Source organism: Moschus berezovskii, chromosome 9, assembly GCF_049115385.1.
Source record: "Moschus berezovskii isolate FMDL1 chromosome 9, NW_MosBer_1.0, whole genome shotgun sequence".
NCBI classification, from domain to species: domain Eukaryota; kingdom Metazoa; phylum Chordata; class Mammalia; order Artiodactyla; family Moschidae; genus Moschus; species Moschus berezovskii.
Window position 1 is genome coordinate 1,775,439 of NC_142468.1, and position 23,054 is coordinate 1,798,492.

At 46.6% G+C, this 23,054-nt stretch overlaps 1 protein-coding gene across 25 annotated transcripts in view; it reads left to right on the forward strand.

The window, feature by feature from the left end:
- Positions 1 to 23,054, forward strand: part of EFCAB11 (EF-hand calcium binding domain 11) — a 206,501-nt gene that overhangs the window by 14,828 nt on the left and 168,619 nt on the right. For 16 of the 25 annotated variants that reach the window (XR_016038153.1, XR_016038152.1, XR_016038151.1 and 13 more), the window contains exons 4-6: positions 6,180 to 6,275; positions 12,802 to 12,903; positions 13,854 to 13,944. Coding sequence is in view for 19 of the 25 variants with exons in the window: in XM_088839372.1 (XP_088695498.1) it covers positions 6,180 to 6,275; positions 12,802 to 12,903; positions 13,854 to 13,944 (289 nt within the window). In the remaining 6 variants the exon portion in view is untranslated. Of the gene's footprint in view, positions 1 to 6,179; positions 6,276 to 12,801; positions 12,904 to 13,853; positions 13,945 to 17,116; positions 23,050 to 23,054 lie in introns of those variants that run through there. The other 9 variants (XR_016038154.1, XM_088839387.1, XM_088839389.1 and 6 more) reach the window with 5 other exon arrangements.

A 23,054-nucleotide genomic window follows, 5' to 3' on the forward strand; every position in this document is an offset into this window, starting at 1 on the left:
AGATCATTTGACGTATGCGTGGGGAAGAAATCAAAGAACATCAGACTTTTGTTTCCACTGGGTGATTAGATCGTGCTTCATTTCCCCGCCCCCCACTTTCTTTCTGTTTTCTTATATGGTTTCCCTTTCAAAACAAGGAACACATTTTACTTTCATACTTAACAGAGGAAAAGCTTTCTAGGAGCTTACTTTTAATCCTCAACTTTAAACGATGGAAAAATCGAAGACATTGATTCATCACGATGGTGACTGTGGACTGTTTGGCTCAGTCATGCGCTACAGGATCAGTTTAATTGAGAAATAATTTGTGTATGGTGAGGTTAATGACTTCAGCTTGTTGCTGTCTCATCTGAGTTGTTTTGAGCAAGACCATTGACTTTGAAAAGTATTCTTTTTCTAAATTTAAATGTCCATTTTCTAGTCTTTTATATGATGTTGTAAACACTTCTGTCCTTTATCGCACCCATCTTTGCATGAAATGTTCCCTTGGAATCTCTAATTTTCTTGAAGAGGTCTCTTGTTTTTCCTATTCTGTTGTTTTCCTCTATTTCTTTGCATTGATCACTGAGGAAGGCTTTCTTATCTCTCCTTGCTATTCTTTGGAACTCTGCATTCAGATGCTTATATCTTTCCTTTTCTCCTTTGCTTTTTGCCTCTCTTCTTTTTACAGCTATTTGTAAGGCCTCCTCAGACAGCCATTTCGCTCTTTTGCATTTCTTTTCCATGGGGATGGTCTTGATCCCTGTCTCCTGTACAATGTCACGAACCTCCGTCCAGAGTTCATCAGGCACTCTATCAATCAGATCTAGTCCCTTAAATCTATTTCTCACTTCCACTGTATAATCATAAGGGATTTGATTGAGGTCATATCTGAATGGTCTAGTGGTTTTCCCTACTTTCTTCAATTTAAGTCTGAACTTCGCAATAAGGAGTTCATGATCTGAGCCACAGTCAGCTCCTGGTCTTGTTTTCGCTAACTGTATACAGCTTCTCCATCTTTGGTTGCAAAGAATATAATCAATCTGATTTCGGTGTTGACCATCTGGTGATGTCCATGTGTAGAGTCTTCTCTTGTGTTGTTGGAAGAGGGTGTTTGCTATGACCAGTGCGTTCTCTTGACAAAACTCTATTAGCCTTTGCCCTGCTTCATTCCGTGCTCCAAGGCCAAATTTGCCTGTTACTCCAGGTGTTTCTTGACTTCCTACTTTTGCATTCCAGTCCCCTAGAATGAAAAGGACATCTTTTTTGGGTGTTAGTTCTAAAAGGTCTTGTAGGTCTTCATAGAACCGATTAACTTCGGCTTCTTCAGCATTACTGGTTGGGGCATAGGCCTGGATTACTGTAATATTGAATGGTTTGCCTTGGAAACGAACAGAAATCATCCTGTCATTTTTAAGATTGCATCCAAGTACTGCATTTCGGACTCTTTTGTTGACCATGATGGCTACTCCATTTCTTCTAAGGAATTCCTGCCCACAGTAGTAGATATAATGGTCATCCGAGTTAAATTCACCCATTCCAGTCCATTTTAGTTCACTGATTCCTAGAATGTCTGTGTTCACTCTTGCCATCTCCTGTTTGACCACTTCCAATTTGCCTTGATTCATGGACCTGACATTCCAGGTTCCTATGCAATATTGCTCTTTACAGCACCGGACCTTGCTTCTATCACTGGTCACATCCACAACTGGGTATTGGTTTTGCTTTTGCTCCATCCCTTTATTCCTTCTGTAGTTATTTCTCCACTGAGCTCCAGTAGCATACTGGGCACCTACCGACCTGGGGAATTCCTCATTCAGTAGCCTATCATTTTGCCCTTTGTCACTGTTCATGGGGTTCTCAAGGCAAGTATACTGAAGTGGTTTGCCATTCCCTTCTCCAGGGGACCACATTCGGCTGTGGTCCACGTGATCAGATCGACTAGTTTCCTGTGATTATGATTTCAGTGTGTCTGCCCTCTGATGCCCCCTCGCAATACCTACCGTCTTATTTGGGTTTCTCTTACCTTGGTGGTGGAAAATCTCTTCACAGCCGCGCCAGCAAAGTGCAGCCACTGTACCTTACCTTGGACGAGGGGTATCTCCTCAAGGCCGCCCCTTCTGACCTTGAACGCGGAGTAGCTCCTCTCGGCCCTCCTGCGCCCGCGCAGCCACCGCCTGTTGGACGTGGGGTAGCTCCTCTCGGCTGCCGACCCTGGCCTCAGGCGTGGGGTAGGTCCTCACGGAAGAGGTCAGTCTTCATTCCAATACCAAAGAAAGGCAATGCCAAAGAATGTTCAAACTACCGCACAATTGCACTCATCTCACACGCTAGTAAAGTCATGCTGAAAATTCTCCAAGCCAGGCTTCAGCAGTATGTAAACCGTGAACTCCCAGATGTTCAAGCAGGTTTTAAAAAAGGCAGAGGCACCAGAGATCAAATTGCCAACATCCGCTGGATCATGGAGAAAGCAAGAGAGTTTCAGAAAAACATCTATTTCTGCTTCATTGACTATGCCAAAGCCTTTGACTGTGTGGATCACAATAAACTGTGGAACATTCTGAAAGAGATGGGAATCCTAGACCACCTGACCTGCCTCTTGAGAAACCTGTATGCAGGTCAGGAAGCAACAGTCAGAACTGGACATGGAACAACCGACTGGTTCCACATAGGAAAAGGTGTACGTCAAGGTTGTATATTGTCACCTTGCTTATTTAACTTATATGCAGAGTACATCATGAGGAACGCTGGGCTGGAAGAAGCACAAGCTGGAATCAAGATTGCCGGGAGAAATATCAATAACCTCAGATATGCAGATGACACCACCCTTATGGCAGAAAGTGAAGAGGAACTCAAAAGCCTCTTGATGAAAGTGAAAGAGGAGAGTGAAAAGGTTGGCTTGAAGCTCAACATTCAGAAAACAAAGATCATGGCATCTGGTCCCATCACTTCATGGGAAATAGATGGGGAAACAGTGGAAACAGTGTCAGACTTTATTTTCTTGGGCTCCAAAATCACTGCAGATGCTGATTGCAGCCATGAAATTAAAAGACGCTTACTCCTTGGAAGGAAAGTTATGACCAACCTAGATAGCATATTAAAAAGCAGAGACATTACTTTGCCAACCAAGGTCCGTCTAGTCAAGGCTGTGGTTTTTCCCGTGGTCACGTATGGATGTGAGAGTTGGACTGTGAAGAAAGCTTATCGCTGAAGAATTGATGCTTTTCTGTGGTGCTGGAGAAGACTCTTGAGAGTCCCTTGGACTGCAAGGAGATGCAACCAGTCCATTCTAAAGGAGATCAGTCCTGGGTGTTCATTGGAAGGACTGATGCTGAAGCTGAAACTGCAGTACTTTGGCCACCTCATGCGACGAGTTGACTCACTGGAAAAGACTCTGATGCTGGGAAAGGTTGGGGGCGGGAGGAGAAGGGGACGACGGAGAATGAGATGGCTGGATGGCATCACCGACTCTGTGGACATGAGTTTGAGTGAACTCCGGGAGTTGGTGATGGACAGGGAGGCCTGGCGTGCTGTGATTCATGGGGTCGCGGAGAGTCGGACACGACTGAGCGACTGAACTGAACTGCAACACTGCTGTGTGTGTGCTTTGTGTGTTTTGTTGTTTGGGGCCTCTCCCTGAGGCACTGAGGCCACAGTGTAGCAGGTGTAGCTGGTACTCGACTTCAGGTTTCAGTCCTCTGTGTTCTTTTCTATCCGTAGGAAACACATGCGCATTATGGTGTGCTTTACTCACTTGGTCGTGTCCAATTCTTTGTGACCCCTCAGGCTCCTCTGTCTGTGGAATTCTCCAGACTGGAGTGGGTCGCCATTCCCTTCTCCAGGGATCTTCCTGACCTAGGAATGAAACCCGGGTCTCCTGCAATGAAGCAGATTCTTTACTGACTGAGCTGTGCACATTATACTTACCTTGAAATCCTGGGACCATTTTGTTGTTGTTGTTTGTTTTTGGCTAGCCTTGAGGCATGTGGGATCTCCCTTTCCCGATCAGGGATCGAGCCCACACTGGAAGTGTGGAGTCTTCACCACTGGTTGTTGTTCAGCCGTGCAGTCGTGTCTGACTCTGCGACCCCACAGACTGCAGCAGCCAGGCCTTCCTGTCCATCACCATCTCCCGGAGTCTGCCCAAGTTCATGTCCATTGAATCGGTGATGCCATCCAACCATCTCATCCTCTGTCATCCCCTTCTCCTCCTGCCTTCAGTCTTTCGCAGCATCAGGGTCTTTTCCAATGAGTCAGCTCTTTGCGTCAGGTGGCCAAAGTATTGGAGCTTCAGCATCAGTCATTCCAAAGAGTATTCAGGCTTGATCTCCTTTAAGATGAACTGGTTGGATCTCCTTTCTGTCCAAGGGACTCTCAAGCATCTTCTCCAACACCACAGTTCAAAAGCATCAATTGTTCGGCGCTCTACCTTCTTTATTGTCTAGCTCTTAACCACTGGACTGCCCGGGAAATCCCCTCTAGGACCGTTTGTTTTATGGTATCATCCACAGATATGCACCTAATTAATGTATTTAAGTCCCCATTAAAAGAGGCTAAGTTTTCTTGTAGGGGTAGAAAAGAATTAAGTCACAGACACTGACCTAAAGACAGGTTTTAAAAATGTAATATCACCAGTTCAGTCACTCAGTCATTTCTGACTCTTTGCGACCCCATGGACTGCAGCACACCAGGCTTCCCTGTCCATCACCAACTGCTGGAGCTTGTTTAAATGCTCACATCCATCGAGTCGGTATTGCCATCCAACCATCTCATCCTCTGTTGTCCCCTTCTCCTTATGCCTTCAGTCTTTCCCAGCACCAGGGTCTTTTTCAGTGAGCGAGTTCTTCACAGCAGGTGGTGGCCAAAGTATTGGAGTTTCAGCTTCAGCATCAGTCCTTCCAATGAATATTTAGGACTGATTTCCTTTAGGGTTGCCTATTTGGATCTCCTTGTGGTCCAAAGGACTCTCAAGAGTCTTCTCCAACACCACAGCTCAAAAGCATCAATTCTTCAGCACTCAGCTTTCTTTATAGTCCAATTCTCACATCCATACATGACCACTGGAAAAGCCATAGCCTTGACTAGACGGACCTTTGTCGGCAAAGTAATGTCTCTGCTTTTTAATATGCTGACTAGGATGGTCATAGCTTTTCTTCCAAGTAACATGTCATAGGGAAGATGAAAGAAGTATTGTCACTTTCGTGATGGCCAGATGTCGCCTGAACACCATAGACAAGAAGGCCTCTAAGAGTTTCAAAGAGAGCGGCCCTCGCTTCCTGCCCGCGGTGTGGGCCTGAGCCGGATGGGGAAGGCTGGCGCAGTTTGAGAAGGTGGAGAAGCACAGAGAACAGGTGGCATGCATGAAGGCAGGTGGCGGCGTCCAGCCTGGTGACCCTGTGCTCTGCTGGCGCCAGCGTGCCTGCAGACCTCGGTGTCAGTCGACTGAAACTGGCCCCGTCTGTTCCCGCTCCGACATTGCCTGTCTTGTCTCTAGACTGTGCCTAGCTGTTCGTCGGTGGTGGAGAGGGGGGGCTTTGTCAGTCACTCTCCGTTGCTAGCAATGGGGAGGCCGGGTCCACACTCTCCTCTGTAGGGACTCCTTCTGCACGCCAGCCCTGTGGAGTTTCTCCCACAGACCCCCCTTCTTTCAGACCCCTGCCCCTCATTTTCCAGCATCCCTGCACCCCTTTCCAGTTTCATCCCCAAGGTCTGTAGAGTCAAAGCCATGGTTTGTCCAGTGGTCATGTACAGATGTGAGGGTTCAGCCGTAAAGAAAGCTGAGCGCCGAAGAATTGATGCTTCTGAACTGTGTTGTTGGAGAAGACTCTTGAGAGTCCCTTGGACTGCAAGGAGATCCAACCAGTCCATCCTAAAGGAGACCAGTACTGAATATTCATTGGAAGGACTGATGTTGAAGCTGAAACTCCAATACTTTGCCCACCTGATGTGAAGAACTGACTGATTGGAGAAGACCCTGATGCTGGGAAAGATTGAAGGCAGGAGGAGAAGGGGACGACAGGGGATGAGGTGGCTGGATGGCATCACCGACTCGACGGACCTGAGTTTGGGTGGACTCCGGGAGTTGGTGATGGACAGGGAGGCCTGGCGTGCTGCAGTCCTTGGGGTCACAGAGTTGGAAAGGACTTGGCGACTGAACAGGAACAACAGAGCGCTCTCAGCTGTCATTCTGTTGAAATCAGGTCCCGCTGGAGACAGAATCCACCCTCCTTGGAACATTTTTACGTGCCACACCAGCGTGGAGTACGGTGCATACCTGTGGATGAGTGGTGTTCAGAGTGAGTGGCCCCGGTGGCATCTGGGAGTTGGGAAGGGGGAGCTTTAAGGACCAGTTTGCCTGGAAGGAAGAATGAAGCTTTCAGTTCCAGAATAAGGTACCAGCCCTTGGCGCTATTAATGGTGAGGAGCCTTTGAGGGTTTGTGAGCAGGAGAATGCTTAATGAAACAGGTGGTGGTCCCTGTCCACATTTGATAGAAATAAGGTCTTATCGGTTCAGATGTCTCTGTTCTGCTATAAGCTGTTTTCACTCTTCCCCTTCGTTTCCCTCCCAATGATATGGTAAAACTTGATTTCTTCCATTAAGATAGGCCCTTTTCTCTTCATTCCCCTGCTCTTAAGCGTGTGGATGGGAGACAGTACCCGTCCTCTGAGTCTCCTTTCCCGTCTCCCTGTGGCAGCTCACCACTGCCGCTGCCGTGAAAGTCCTCTGTCCGTACTGTTTCCATGTGAACACATTTTATCCTTTTTCCCCCCCTGCATGTCCGCCAGAAATCATAATCTGAATTTTATTTCTCAAACTAAAAAGGCTTGCATTATACCTTTTAAAAGTCCACTTAATCCTTTTAAGCCTTCATTTTTAGGAATTTTCAGTCCCTGGAAAAAATTAATATGTGGCCCAATGAATGGGAGCCCTACCTTTTCCACTAGATCTCAGACCAGACCTCCAGTCTAAATAACTTGGCATTTCTGTCAGTCTCTCGTTCCTCTCCTGGGTTTAAGCTTGCTGTGATAGCCAAAAACAAGATGACTCCTTTTTTAAGAGGGTTTCTTTCTGCAAACTGACCCTGAAACTTAGAACTGTGAGCCACACACAAAAAAAAAAAAAAAAAAAGGAAAGGAAAAAAAAAACTGTCAAGGAAAAATGTATATGGTTTTATTGTACTTTTTGAATATATCCACCCCTGTGGTGAAAGATGATTACCCTCCTAGGAAATTGCTTAAAAACGAAAAAGGAGAAAAGATAGCATTTCTCTATATGATATATCTCTGTGACATGTATTAAGTAGCTTGGAAAGGAATGTCTACATTCATTATAGAACATGAAGAGTCCTTTTGCCAAGAGTCGTTTATTAGATGGGAAGGAATGCTCTCCATGCTCTGGGAAATGCACAGAGCTGCAGAGTCTGGTAGGATTCATGAAGATCGTTGGCCCCAGTGGTCTTTAAGGCAGGATCCTCAATCCTGGGTCCTTCCTGTTGGGCCGCTTCCAGGGGCTGCTGGAGAGGGAAGCCTGGCAGGGGGAGTCCACCTCTTTGCAACCAGAATGCCTTGCCTTCATCTTTACACAGTGGGATTTCCTATTTTTATAAAGAAGAACCTTTCCTACAGCTTTTGAAAAAAAAAAAGAAGTCTGAGAACCACTGAGAGAGTCCATTTACCCAGACAGTTTTTTAAAATCCATTTTCAATTGGAGGATAATTGCTTTGGACTGTTGTGTGGTTTCCCCCGTACATTAACACGAGTGTGTCGTGGGTTTACACAGCGCCCTCCGTCTTGGACCTCCTCTCTCTGCGCGGCCCGTCCCACCCCTCTGGGTGGTCAGGGCGCCAGGCTGAGCCCCCTGTTGGCACGGCGGCTCCCCCTTCGCTCTCTGTCCCACTTACCGTCACGGGTGTATTTCAGGGCTTCTCTCGCCATTCGTCTCACCCTCTCCTGCCCCCGCCGTGTCCGCAAGTCTGTCCTCTGAGTCTCCACTACCTGACCTGGGCAGTTTTTGAACACCTTCTGGAGATTAATAATAAACACAAACACCCAGGTCTACGTGATTCCTATGGTTATGGCCTTAACATGTGACTAGAGCAGAGTGTATTTAGGTAACTTTTATCATTAGAAAAGTCTACACAGAAGACTCAAGCTTGTATTTGGAATTAGAAGGTTCTGGACATTCTCTTTCACTCCAGGAGTGGACACAGGCACTGCGTTTAGAGTTCCGGCGAGTCTTTGTGAAGTGGTTATTTTAGGGTCGAATACTGTGACAGCAGGTGGAGCTCGTAGTAGGAACTGTGCTTCTAGGCCATTTAAAAAGCAGTAGGACGTTTAAAACTTTCATTAAGGTGCTTGCATCACAGAGCTGTAGGAACAACCAGCCTTTATACACTGGCCTTGGAAAGTGATCGTGGCCCTCCAGCGTGAGCACTCAGCTGAATGGAAGCTGCCCTGTCCGTTCTGGAAGAGAGGCTTGTGTTGTCTCTGAGTGCGTTTGCATGTGTCGGCGCTGAAGAGTCAGACAAGTTAAAGGCGAGGTGGGATGAGGCTGCAGGGTACTTCATGCGGTTTGATGTTGACTTAAAAACACAAGGTATATGATCCTGTGGGAAAATAGTGAGAGTGAACGGATTACATATGGGTTGTTTGTATCATTAGGTTCTTTCTTCTTCTTTCTTGGCCATGCCATGAGGCTTGTGGGATCTTAGTTCCCCGATCAGGGATCCAACCCAGGCCCCCTGCGTTAGAAGCTCAGGGTCTTAACTACGGAACTGTCAGAGAAGTCCCTGTTTCTTCTTTTCAAGTGGTAATAAGCATTGCAGTTGAAACCCACATATATTTTCTCCTAGGAGATAATAAAGAACATTTGGTTTTTATCCCCAAGATTATGAAATAAAGACCTGACTATACAGCTCCAAATAGCGATGAGTCTTCTGAATAAGTAATTTAAAAGATATTCCCTCTCATGTACCTTTTTCTCCCTTGTGAATCTGCATCACATATTGAACAATGCAGTTCTGCTTTTTTTTTTATCATTTCCCAAAATCAGATGCAATAAGTGAAGAGCAAATATTATGCATGTATTTCCTTTCCCTCTGAATTTTGTGTTTTACTGTATCATAGGTATTAAGAAATTGGGGTTTCTAAAATGATGCTTTTGCTGGCCGTGTGATTCAATAGTGACCTACTTTTTGGCATTAGTGTCCAGAGTTACAAGAGCATTTAAAACACACACATGTTAATGCTTTTTGCTGAAAACTCTAACAGAAAAAATGTCTTCTGGTGGCACTAGTGATAAAAATCCCACCTGCCAATGCAGTGGACAAAAGAGATGCGGGTTCAGTCCCTGGGCGGGAAGATCCCGTGGAGGAGGGCATGGCAGCCCACTCCAGTATTCTTGCCTGGAGAACCCATGGACAGAGGAGCCTGGCCGGCTGTAGTCCATGGGGTCGCAAAGAGTTGGTCATGACAGAAGTGACTTGGTGTGCTCGCATGATTTTATTTACTTATCCAGCATGTGGGGAGTGCTTCTACGAGCACAATATCTTCCTAAACAGTGGGGATACCTTGATGCAGCTCTTCTCTCAGTGAGTCTCGGCTGAACGTGCAGCAGGTGATTACCAGGGGCCCGAGGAGAGCGAGCTGCGTCGTCGCAGGGCCGAGTGCCACGGAGGACGCGGTCCGCTCGCGTTCCCTGCAGTGCGTCCTTCCTGAGCGCAGGCCGCACGCTGGTCCGTGCGAGGAGGCACGCCCGTTGCCCGAAGCGTCTGCTACCGCTGTTTCTTGCTTTTCACTCTCGGTTGTCCCCAGAGCATCAAGCGCTAGCATCTGCAAATCGCCACTCCATCTCTCTGCCACCCCATCCTGCTTCCCTTCGTCTTTCCCGTCTCTTTAAATGACTCGGCCCTCCATTCAGGCCGGGACCTAGGGCGCGTCCTTGGCATCGTCTTTCGCGAGCTCCGTGTCTGACCCTTCGTCTCTCTGCAGCGTGTCTGGAACCTCCCGTCGCTCCCGGGTCCTGCTGCCGGCACCCTCCTGAGCACCTGTCTGGCCAGTAGGAGCCTAATGAGTCTCCTTTTCTCTATTTCGCTTTCTCCCTAGTCCTGTTTCAAAACGACAGCCAGAGGGGTTGTTCCAGGATCTTCCTAAATCAGATCTTGTCACTTCTCAATCCAGACTTCTGACTTGACTTCCTATTGCATCTGAAATAAAAACCGCGTTGTTTCCTGTCCAGCCCATCCCTCCTCCCCCAGCCCTGTCTTCACCACTGCCAAGCCACAGGGGCCTCTTCCTTTCCCCCAGTATGCCTCCCTGCCCCGTGCGGGCACGTGCTTGTTCCACCATGTGGAGTGCTCTCCCTTGACGCTTTAGCCAGTTGGTACCTTCTTACCATTTAGGTGTTCAGTTCCGTCCAGTTCAGTCGCTCAGTCGTGTCCGACTACGTGCAGCCCCATGAACTGCAGCACGCCAGGCCTCCCTGTCCATCACCAACTCCCGGAGTTTGCTCAAACTCATGTCTGTCAAGTCGGTGATGCCATCCAACCATCTCATCCTTCACCTCCCGCCTTCAGTCTTTCCCAGCATCAGGTCTTTTCAAATGAGTCAGCTGTTTGCATCCGGTGGCCAATGTATTGGAGTTTCATTTAGGTCTTAGCCTTGGTGTTACCTCCTCTGAGAGATCTCTTCTTCACCAGAGTCCACTCTATAGGAGGATTTCTTTTTGTTTGTTTTCATGGTAATAGTAATTTATTGATGTTAATTATTTCAGTTCCTGTTTTATCATTTGGTATACAGTTTAAAGGCTTTTAATGGCAACCCACTCCAGTATTCTTGCCTGGAGAGTCCCATGGACAGAGGGGTCTGCCAGGCTACAACAGTCCATGGGGTCACAGAGTGACTAACACACACACACGCTTAGGTGAGGGAGGAAACTGGCTTTCTTGTCTGTATTTACTCACTTTTTACTGGAGGGTAGTTGCTTTACAGCGTTGTGTTGGTTCCTGGTGTACAAGTGAGCCAGCTCCAAGTGTGCCTCTGGCCCCCTCCCTCTTGAGCCTCCCTTTCCCCCGCCTTGACCCTGCCCGACAGGAGGGCTTCTGTGGCGTGTTCACGCCCTCCTGTCATTCCCCTCTTTGCACAAGTCATGGTTTGCAATCATTTGTACGTTTGTAATTGAACCTGCATAGGCTCTGGTCCCCCAGTAGACCAGTGACTCCCTTGGCATAGGAAATCTGTGTTTTCTCTTTTCCCTTCTATTTCCAGAGCTTAACACAGCGCCTGGCACGCAGTAAGCCCTGGTATAGTCAGTCCTGTAAAAGGATCATTTAAACACATGGATTGGCTTTTTTTTTAACTTTGACGTGGACCATTTTTTACGTCTTTATTGAATTTGTACAGTTTTGCTTCTGTTTAACATGTTGGTTTTTTGGCCTCGAGGAACGTGGGGTCTTGGTTCCTGACCCAGGATCAAACTGCACCCCTCACACTGGAAGGTGAGGTCCTAACCACTGGATCACCAGGGAAGTCCCCAAGACGGACCTTTCAAACTCCTAAGTCTTTAACTACAAATAAGAAAACTATGGAAAATTTAGAAAACTATTTTCTACCTAAAAAAAAAAAAAAATGGAAACTATTTTGGGAACTGTATGTAGCTCAGTATACCTCACCAAAAGGAAAAGGGTACAAGTCCTTAAAAATTAGCATGTGGTTACTGTGTGATTTGCGGCTATTTTTAAAAGAGTGATACATTTTAAAATGGGAGTCCTGACTTATAAAAACAAACTGCTCTTTTTATATATTTAGGGCTCAGTTCACTAAAACATTTAAATTCTTGGCTTCACTCTTTAAGCCTACTACAAAGATCACGTTAGAGTTCATTTTAATAGACATCATGAGCGCAGCCTCCAATCTCCTGTGATCACGCTGGGCTCTTTTATTATGAGAGTCGCAGGAAGCCGAGCCCGAGGCTGCAGAACAGTCACGGGGTGTCCCGAAGGCTGGGGACGCTGCCAGCTCTATTGTTTATGGAGTGTTCGCTCCACCTCTGTCTGCGGTGAGCGGTTGGTGTTGACTTTTGAGAAACTACTTCTTCGCCCCGCTCTCCCAGCCGGAGAAAAACCTGTCGTAATGACATCTGGCTCGGAAAAAAGGATCAAAGACACCCGTGGAAAGAAGAATTAGGAGACCTTGTGTTATAAGTAGCTTTAGCCCTGTCCATCAGATCTCCCAGAGGGAGACTGTCCCACCTTTCCACAGTCATCATCTCTACTCCCAGAAGCAGCTCAGGGAGCTCCTGAAGTGTCTACCATGTTTGTTGTCCGTTGCTAATGTGGAGCCGACTTGGCTTTTAACAAAGTGCCTCTTCAGCTTTAGAGATCTGTATGAACGAATACTGCTTACCAAAATCAAGACAACATTTGTGGGCAATAGTATCACTTTCCGTTTCTGTCAATGGCTCAACTGGTAAAGAATCTGCCTACAATGCAGGAAGACCCAGGTTCAATTCCTGGGTCAGGAAGATTCCCCTGGAGAAGGGATAGGCTACCCACTCCAGGATTCTTGGACTTTCCTTGTGGCTCAGCTGGTCAAGAATCCACCTGCAATGTGGGAGACCTGGGTTCGATCCCTGGGTGGGGAAGATCCCTTGGAGAAGGGAAAGGCTACACGTAGCTCCAGTATTCTGGCCTGGAGAATTCCATGAACTACAGTCCATGGGGTCACAAAGAGTAGGACACATCTGAGCCGCTTTCACTTTCACTTTTTTCTTAAAGAGGAAGACAGTCATTTTTGGTAAACTCGTTTTTTTTTCCAATTTTTAGGGATACGACTTAAGGAGTTTTTAGACATCGTAAGGAAAAAGAAGGAAGCTCAGCTCTATCGCAGTGAAGTAAGACACATCTTCACGGCTTTTGACAGGCACTGTGAGTATCTTTAAAGTGTTTAGATATAAGAAATTGCTATTAAGGAACTGTGGGTGGGAACATATATACTCAGTAAATATCGGGCTGGTCAAGAAGTTTGTTCGAGTGTTTCCGTAATAGCTTATAGAACCCGAACTAACTTTTTGGCCAACCCAATAAAATAATATACTTGGAAGACTATTTTCCTATATTCATTAGCTGTTATGGTAGATGTTGGTATACATTTTTTTTCCTCCAGCACAATCTTAAGTCTTGACCTTTACAGTGGATGAAATAGCATCAGCAGTAATCTGATTGTACTTAAGATTTGCTTACATTTTAATGGGGACATCAGAAGGGCTGGCCACATGGGAATATAGGTGAAGAGCGACTTATGGAAGCCTGGGAAGCCACGGGGCCTTTTTCTCTGACTCCTCCTTTGACCCACACGTGATTGGAGGAATTGTTTTCCCACGCTGGGGTGGCTGAGAAGAGTGTCTTTGGACCCACTCCCCACAGAAGTCAGGGTTGAAAGACTCTTGGAGTCCAGGTTCAGTATTTTGGCTTCTGTAATGGTTTTCCTCTAAATAATAATGCAGTTCTAAAACCAAGCAAGAAAAAAAATGTGCATTTTGAAGAATGAATTATTTTGCAATTCAGAGACCGGAGCCCACTGCCGTTATTGCAGCATTGTCTCTTAGTGCTCTCCCTGGAACTCAGGGAGTCGGCATGGGATGGGGCTGGGAGGAAGCTTCAGGAGCGTCTGGGACTGCACTGTATCACTGAGTAATACTAGAGTAATGCAGTAATCCAGTGAGGCAATCTCAGAGTTCCTTACATGGAAAGTCAGCTGTAGATTACTGCTTTTCTCCTGGTTATGTATTAAAGTCGCATGCAAATACTATGGCTGAAATAGCAGTCCACAGGACTTTTATTACTACATGAATGTTATGTATTCTGCTTTCAAATAGATCGTGGATATTTAACTCTGGAAGATTTCAAGAAAGCATTTAAGCAGGTGGCTCCCAAGTTATCAGAAAGGATTATCCTCGAGGTATTCAGGTGAGGCATCAGAGTCTCTCTACATACACGCCCTTGTCTTACCACTGGCTTGTGCGAGTTTCTGGTTTCACAGAGAACACTCATTTATGCTTGTTTTTCACTGGTGGACGTTTTCCTCTCACGGGATATTGTCATGATCCAGGGAAGAATTTTATAGTTAGCTGTTGGTCCATCACAGCCTTGACAGTGGGCCCTGAAGTGGGTGGAGTGCTTGCGTACCAGGAAGGTGGGAAAATCGTTTGTTCGTTGGGGTGGAGAGAAGCAGAGAGAAAGCAGCGCTTCTTTATGTAGTGATGTGTTGGCCACACCCGCCCCCTCAAAGCTCTGTTAATGTTACCATGGATGCTGGCGTTCTCCTGTGGTCTGCGTTTCATCAGACGCAGGTTGCAGCCTTTGAGGTGTGTGGAGGATAGGGCTGGGCTAATCAGCGGTGGCCCCTGCTTTGTTTGCTTTCAAAGCGGTAGACTCATGTCGCAGTTCATGCACACCTGGGAGAGTAGACGTAAAGACTGTATTTACACTGTCTTTGTAAAGTAATCCTGACAAAATGGGCAGGTGGTTTAAAGGCAGTTTCTGTCAGGAGACTGCAGATGGGAAGTAGTGTAAGCAGTGTCAGCACACGCTGCCATGAGAAAATGACAGAGCTGCCTCTACTCTGACTGCTAACACGAGCTCCTCATCAACCCTGTTGCCAAGTGTGTTAGTTAGGGTTCAGTCCAGCACTAAAAGCCAGAAAACCCCAAATAACAAAGCTCGAAAAAGAGAGCCACAAACACAGGGGAGTCGAGGGCCGATCTGAGGGCAGCACAGCTGTGAAGGACCCAGATTCCTGCCCTTTTATTCTGGCTGCCTCAGTACCTGGCTTCTCCCTCCTGCATCCAGATGGCTGCCGAAGTTCCAGCCATCACACCTGAATTCCAAATAGGTAGGCAGAAAGGAAGCAGAAGATAGGCCCCTCTTTTTAAGGCTATCCATTGTTTCTTCATACATCCGCATGACCGAAGCTTAGTTCCAAGGCCATGAATAACTATAAGGCAGGGGTGGGTCTGGAAAATGTAGTCTCTGCTTTGGGCAGTCATGTGTGCTCAAATGGAATATCTGCTATGAGGAAGAAGGAGAGAAGAGATATTGGTGGACAGTCTGGCAGGTGTTCCCATTTGGATTAAAGTAATTTCATGAAATCTGACCAGGAGCCAGTCCTCAGTAGAAATTATCAAGCAGGTTATTTGAAATAAGAGTCTACACTCACTGTCATCAACAGTGATATAAATGAAATTCTCTTGCTGCGTCATTGCAAGCAGATTATTGAGCAAGCTGTTGAAGAGCAAAGGAGTTCAAGCCAGGTGCACACAAGGTGCCCCAGGACAGTATTACTCAGTTTATGCCTGAGTGCCAGGGCCTTTCAGATACTGCGGTGTCTCTGTGTACGTTCTGGGATGAGAAATGAGAGTCATTGTGTTTCGACCACATGGTGGTGGCTTCTCACGAAAAGAATGAAGAATTACTTCGTTTTGCTTTTACAAAAAGACAGGTGTCCACATTTGCTGACCTTTGGGTGTTAAACGGTTTCAGGAGCTGTCCTCTCGTGCCACAAATGTAATTTTGAAACATCCACTTCAGTACAGCCTTTCACGATAGAAGCCGTGTTTTAACAGTTGAGTGGGAAAGTAACTGCTTCCCCACAGAAACTGACGCTATAGGGAGAGCGTCTGTGAGAATGGGTGTTTGGAAATGTGACACTGTGTTTAAAAATGTGTGTCACCCATGAAAACCTTTCTATTTGCGTGCTCAGTACGTCAGAAACAGTGTTCTAAGCTGCGGAGAAAAGGAAGCATTGTGATTGGACAGCACAATTTTTTAAAAGTCTCAGTGTAAAAATTTAATAGCTTTGCTAAGTTAGGAGCAACTAACCAATTGATATCAGGAGAGATGAATATTGATTAGCTGAATCTCAATTAGCAATACCAACAAAATGGTTGATAAAATAAAACAAACCCCTTAAGCTTTTTTATAATCAGAGTATAGAATTAAAAACTGAGAGATTCAGGGTCACAATGCCCATTTCCTGTTTAGATCTGTCTACGTAAGACCCTGTATTAAAACAAGTTGAACTTGGGATTTCCCTGGTGATTCCGTGGTTAAGAATCTGCCTTGCGGTGCAGGGGCCACAGGTTTGCTCCCTCATTGGGGAACTGACGTCCCGTATGCCGTGGAGCAGCTAAGCTTGTGCTCCTCAACCACTGAGCCTCCGAGCCGCAGCTAGAGACGGTGTGTGTGCCTCGAGAGACCTGCGTGCCGCAGCAAAGACCCAGCACAGCCAGATACATAATAAATAAAGTATTTAAAACAAAGGGAAATCGCTCAGTCACAAAGAATTCAGACGAGATGCTGAGAAATCACAAATTATGTGAAAATCACATTGTTCTTGTTAAACGTTCTTAATAATTTTGAGTGATGGCCCAAACTCATTCACCATGAATCAGTGAAATATTTTTATCTTCGATTTTTTTTACAAGTTTCCGTATTTTCTAATGAACGTACCGCATGGATATCGTAGCGCACGCCAGCATCATCTGTGCATAAACGTATTCGCATGCCCACAAAGCCTGTGCTTCCTAGGATGATGGTCAGAGTTTAGAGACCACTGCAGCCAACAGCCGAACACGGCCTTCTAGTTAACCGAACCCAGCCTGCTTAAAGTCATGTTTGTAGTATTATTTATAGCACCACATCCGCTGAAGCAGGATAATTGGGGCACGGTAAGAATTAAATGAAATCGTGACAGCAAAAAAGAAAGCCATTTCCTCGGCGTGTAAGCTGAAGTTGGCTGGAGGAACAGAGCTGTCTGACTTCCACACTTCTCTACTTCAGGGATGCAAGTAGTTTTCAAAAGAAGGGGAAAGAAGAGCAGCTGCTGGGGCTGTCCGCGCTGCGAAAGACGCCACCTTCCTAGGGCTGGGCGCTGCGAGAAGCCTGAACGGCTCTGACTTGGTGCCCCGCTAGAGTGCGGTTCAGTCCCAGGTTCCCAGTTAGGCAGGGGAGAGCGGGTGTCTGGAGACCACCGGAGGGAGGCAGCCCGAGGGGGCTTCCGGTTAGACCGGCCGCCTGTGGTCTGAAGGACGAAAGAAGATTCCACGACCTTCAACTCCTAGATTGCCAAATTTTTCCCCAGGAGATTTCCGACGACCTGGAGGAGCCTCTCTCAGAAGGGCTTGCCCCCATGACGCTTTCGCTTTAGAAGAGGAGCTGGTGCCTGTTTCCTTCGGCTTGCGCAGTACCCCATCTCTCAGGGTATTCTCAGCAGCCTCTTTTCTCCTTGGTACTGTGTCCATTGTGGTCTTTTTCCTGTTAGGGTTTTGTTTTCCCACTACGCTTCTTTCTTGTGCTATACACCTGCTGAAGTTTCCTTCATTTTGTTACTTTGCTATATTTGTCATAGTATCTCCCCTAAGCTGTTCTGTATCTGCTTTCATCTCAATTTTATTGAGGGAAGCAGTTTTGAGGTTTTACTTTTAATGGTTGATTGCTTGAGGGCTCCTAATTATAGCTTTTTTCTTATAAATTAAGAAGGGCAGTTTTCTACCAAGGGAAAGATTTTGAGTTGTATTTCTGTCTTAAACCAAGAGGTGATATCTTGTGCAAACACACACACACACACAAGGTGCTTCTTTATATTAACTCTAAAGATATCATAAAATGCTTACTATTTGGATTTCAGATTTTAAGGGGACTTCCCTGGTGGTGCAGTGGCTAAGACTCCACCTTCCCAGTGCAGGGGACCTGGGTTTGATCCCTGGTCAGGGAACTAGATCCCACATGCTACAACTAAGAGTTTGTGTGCTGTAGCTAAAGATCCCACCTGCCACAGCTAAGACCTGGAGCAAAAAAAGAAAGAAAAGCCTGAGGTTCCTTTCAGTGTTTGAATCTTACAACTTTGCTTTTCACTTAGAGCTGGTAATCATGGCTTGTATACCTGTGTACTGAAATAGCTAAAGCTATATCACAGATGATGTTTCATTGTTATCTCTCTGCGACCCCATGGACCACAGCACGCCAGGCCTCCCTGTCCATCACCAACTCCCGGAGCTTGCTCAAACTCAGGTCCGTTGAGTCGGGGATGCCATCCGGCCATCTCATCCTCTGTTGTCCCCTTCTCCTGCCTTCAGTCTTTCCCAGCATCAGGGTCTTTTCCAAGGAGTCAGTTCTTCGCATTAGGTGGCCAAAGTATTGGAGCTTCAGCTTCAGCATCAGTCCTTCCAGTGAATATTCACGGTTGATTTCCTTCAGATTGACTGGTTTGATCTCCTTGCTGTCCAAGGAACCCTCAAGAGTCTTTTCCAACACCACAGTTCAAAAGCATCAATTCTTCAACTCTCACCTTTATGGGCCAACTCTCACATTCGTACGTGATTACTGAAAAAACCACAGCTTTGACTAGACAGGCCTTTGTTGAGATTTGTCATAGCTTTTCTTCCAAGGAGCAAGTGTCTTTTAATTTTGTGGCTGCAGTCACCGTTTGCAGCCCCCCAAAATCAAATCTGCCAGTTTTTCCACATCTATTAGCCATGAACTGAGTAGTACTATTTGTTCAATGAAACAGATCTGAGATAATAGGCTGTTTCTAGCACTGCATGTTTAAAACAAAAAAATCTTTCTTCCTTAATACTAATAGACCTTAATGAAAACTTTGTAGTGCTTTTTTTTAAAAAACAAAAACACATTCAAAGCCCTTTAGTGACTCTAAAGGGTAGAGTTAAAACTGTTTAACCTGGCTCTCCAACATCTGGTCCCCTTTCCAAACTCATCTTTCATTTATCATCCCAAATTCTTCTGTTTCTTTTGGCGTAACACTTGTTCCTTTCAATGTGTGATGTGTATTTATACTTCATTCTCTACTTCTCACCTGTCCAAATCAGACCCGTCTTTCAAGGTCCTGCTCAGTAAATACACACACAGAGAAAAAGCCTTTTTTGGTTTACATTGAACAGTCTTCTCTCCTTTCTCTGAATTTTGATAGATGGTTGTATAATTTTCTTAATCACTTGATAAAAATACAGTGTTTACAATTTTCTCCTTAAAGCTCTTTGAGTTTGCAGATTTATCTATAACTTCCACTGTTCCCAGTATGTTGCCTGCCTAATGTGTTCTAGTTACTTAATAATTGTTGGTTTGTTGCCACTTACTCCAAATATCCACTAACAGAAAAATCCTCACTTGCCATTTTCTTTATGGTTTAATTTATTTCTTATAATCTAGCAAAGAGTCCTTTCAAGTGCAGTCAGGAGCTTTATAACCACATATGGCTTTGCCTTCCATTTTTCTCTTTCTCTGTGTGACTTTTATGAATTAACCTCGGATGGCCTCTCTCTGCTGTTTTTTGAGAGGCATTTTCAGTTCCTGATTTAGCCCCAGCTGTTAACAGGGAGCTGGCCTAATGTTCTCTCTTGACTTTACCCCCCACTGATGCCCATGGTATTTCCGGCTGGTGTGTTTCTCTGTGTGGGTATCTCTGCCTCTCCATGCCTAGGAGCCTTCTCCATCTCACTGTAAGCATCGAGATTTGCACTTTTCCACCACCTGTCGTTTGGCAAAAAACTCTGGGAAGCTTCTTCTGTTTTCCAGCCATGAAATGAAGCATGGTTGGTCAGAAGGCCCACCGGTGTCTAAGATTTTGAGTGCAGGTGAAGTGCCAGGGAGTAATATCAGGCAGAAATACCGAAGCACCAAAATGCTCTTCAGTCACAGCCAGAGACACTTAGAGTGGTATCTGGTAGTTTGGGTCTAAGATTCATTCTTCATACTCTGTGGGGAAGGTCAAAAAACATAGACTATCCAACTCTCCTTTTGGGAGTATTAAAAATTGGTTGAATAATCAGAGCATCATGACCCGTTGGATAATGTATTTTCATTTTCAGTGTGTCAGTGGGGTATGGACTTAAGAATGCCAATTTATTTTTATTTAATTTTTAAAGATTTTTTTTTTTAATGTGGGCCATTTTTAAAGTCTTTATTGCCTGTGTTACAGTGATGCCTCTCTGTTATATTTTAGTTTATTGGCCACAAGGCACGTGGGATCTTAACTCCCCGACCAGGGGTCGAACCCACACCCCCTTCCCTGGAAGGCGAAGTCTTCACCACTGGATGCCAGGGAGTCCCCAGAGGGCAGATTTCAGAGGGAGTGATGTGTGCCCTCTCGTGTATGCCTTAGGGCACAGCCGTGGGAGGAGAAAGGGGCCTCTTGAGCTGGGTGAAGTGTGCTAACGGGCTGAACGGGAGAGCCTTAGAGAGCCAAGGAGCTCGGAGGGGAGTGCGTAGGATAGCGTGTATTTAAGGAAAGAAGAAATCGTATGTGTTTTTCAAATCATTGCGCCTCTCCTCAAGCGTTACTCCTCACCGTGATCTCTGGTCTCCTGTGCTTCCTTCCTGTCGGCAGCTGACCGGTTGGTATCGTTTTCTCGGTAGTCTCTCTCTGAAGTTCCCCGTCATTATTCCGTGCGTCGGAATGACTTACAAATGTGGTCAGGTGGCTTCCCCAAGATCACCCGTATTTGTAGGTATCCTCTGCTTTGATGAATGTGATTGTCGATCTGCAGTATCCACGTACTTTTGTGTATAGAAAAGTTAAAAAACGCTAGAAATCACATCTCATTCTTCGTTAACTATACATAGATGGCTGTTAGCAGCTATCCCTGGAGTGTGAATGTAATGAGCAAATAACTAGACTTCTTGAGTTTCCAGGCTTTATTTCATGAGTTTTTGCATCTTCTCTGCAATGATAATGCCTTGGGTTTTCTTCCAGTTTTTTTGGTTTCAGAATTTTACTGTCAGAGATTCTGTTTCCTGATGATTTTTCACACGTGATCACTGAATGGGGAAATGCATACGTATAATTTTTCAAACTGACCTGAGTTTCTTCTCCCTGGAGACTTTCACATGTAATACGGTAAATACAACTGCACTTTGAAAATCCAGGGGGCTTCCCTGGTGGGGAAGAATCCACCTTCTAATGCTGGGGCTTTGGGTTCCATCCCTGGTCAGGGAGCTAGGATCCCACGTGCGTTAGGGAGCTAGGATCCCACGTGCGTTAGGGACGGCTCAGTCCGCAGACCGCAAGCTGCAGAGCCTGTGCAGTTGGGAGCTGGTGCACCGCAGCGAAGAGCCTGTGTGCTGCAATGGAGACTCGGTGCACCCAAGAATAAACGAATAAAGTTTAAAGTGGACACAGAACCCAGCTAGAGAAATATTTATACGCTAATCGTTTTGAGAAAATGTCAGTTTCCCCAGGGGGTTCTTGGCTGGCTTTGCTTCATGAGCAAAACTTACACCCTTGCATTTGAAGATGCTCTCTTTGTCACCAGTACATTTGAGAACTGGTGATGCAGGAACTGATGCCCAGAAACAGGACCAGGACACCAGGAGAGAAGAGCAATGACTTCATCACACAGATTTTCAAGTAGAAGGTGTTATTTTGGTTTCTCAGTTAAGCTAATGAGTTCATGTTACAAGGAGGTACTATTTGATTGGAAGAAACGTTTAATCTCTTTCACATTCTGGGTGTTCAGAGTTTGTAGCCCTCTCTCAGGTTAAACCCATCCAGATGCAAATCCTGTCCTTCCTCCAAGGCCCAGATGTTAAGGTATTTCTTATCTTGAAACCTGACCCCACCAACAGCCTACCCTCCACCTCTTAACCCAGGAAAGAAAGTGTCTCCTTGTTTCCACTGGAGTATATTGCTTGGTAGCGTTGAGTTACTCTCTGCTGTACAGAAAGTGGCTCAGTTATCCATGTACATGTGTCCCTTCCCTCTTGGACCTGCCCCCAGCTCCGCACCTTGCACCCCGCCGGTACCTCTGGGTCATCACAGAGCACAAAACTGAACTCCCCGTGCTAAACTGCAGGTTCTCCTTGGCTATCTGATGCACACGTGGTCATGCGTTTGCTTCCCTGGTGGCTCAGATGGTGAAGGATCTGCCTGCAACACAGGAGACCCGGGGTCGATCCCTGGGTCGGGAAGATCCCCTGGAGAAGAAACTGGCAACCCCACACAGTCTTCCTACCTGGAGAGTCCCACGGACAGAGGGGCTGGGCGGGCTGCAGTCCATGGGGTCACACAGGGTCGGACGCGCCCGAGTGGCTGACACGCACAGTGTGTTCCTGTCCAACCTGACCTCCCGGCTCGTCCCGCCCGCCTCTTACCCCTGTCTGTCTGTATCTGCATCTCTGCTCCTCCCTGGGAACTAGGCTCAACGGCACTGTCCTCCTGGATCCCACACGCATGGGCTAACGTGCATCAGCAGCCCAAGTGTCCACCAGTAAACGGACGGGTAAAGCAGATGTGGTGCATATACACAGTGGAATACTGCTCAGCCATAAAAAGGAGAGAAACTGACTCGCTTGTAGAGATGTGGGTGGACCTAAGCCTGTCACACGCAGTGAGGTAGATCAGGACAAATATCGCGTATTAACACGTGGGTGTCTCCTCCTGGCGGAGAAGGCAATGGCAAGCCACTCCAGTACTCTTGCCTGGAGAATCCCAGGGACGGGGGAGCCTGGTGGGCTTCCGTCTATGGGGTCGCAGAGTCGGGCACGACTGAAGTGACTTAGCAGCAGCAGCAGCAGCAGCAGGCTCCTCCTGGAAACTCCTGATCTGTCTTAAGTGTCCTCTTTGTGTTTTCACGTGGGTATTGTATGCATCAGTTACCTCCAGTTTTAGAAAATGAGCTTGACGGGAACAGGCACAAGTGGGGTGCGCAGCCTTGCACCCGCATAGCGCATTTCGTGCACGTCAAGCAGGTGATCAGACTTGACGTAAAGGAGTGGTTGTGTAGCGAACACACTTTTTATTCTGCCTTTTTTGTTTTACGCACTGAATGTCTCACCAGTGCTATATCAAGCCCGCGTGTTGTAGAAAGCGCCAGGGCTGGGGTCAGGACCCTGGAGGGACCGCAGAGTGCGGTCAGCGCCAGGCCCGGGGAGCAGAAGACTTGAGTCTCGTCCTGCTCCGCCTCTTGCCCCTCCTTCCACGAGTCGCGGAAGCTCTCTGGCCTGTTCCCTCTGCGTCTCCGCCCGGAGGGGGCTGTGCTGAACGTCCTGGCAGCTCTTCTTCTCGT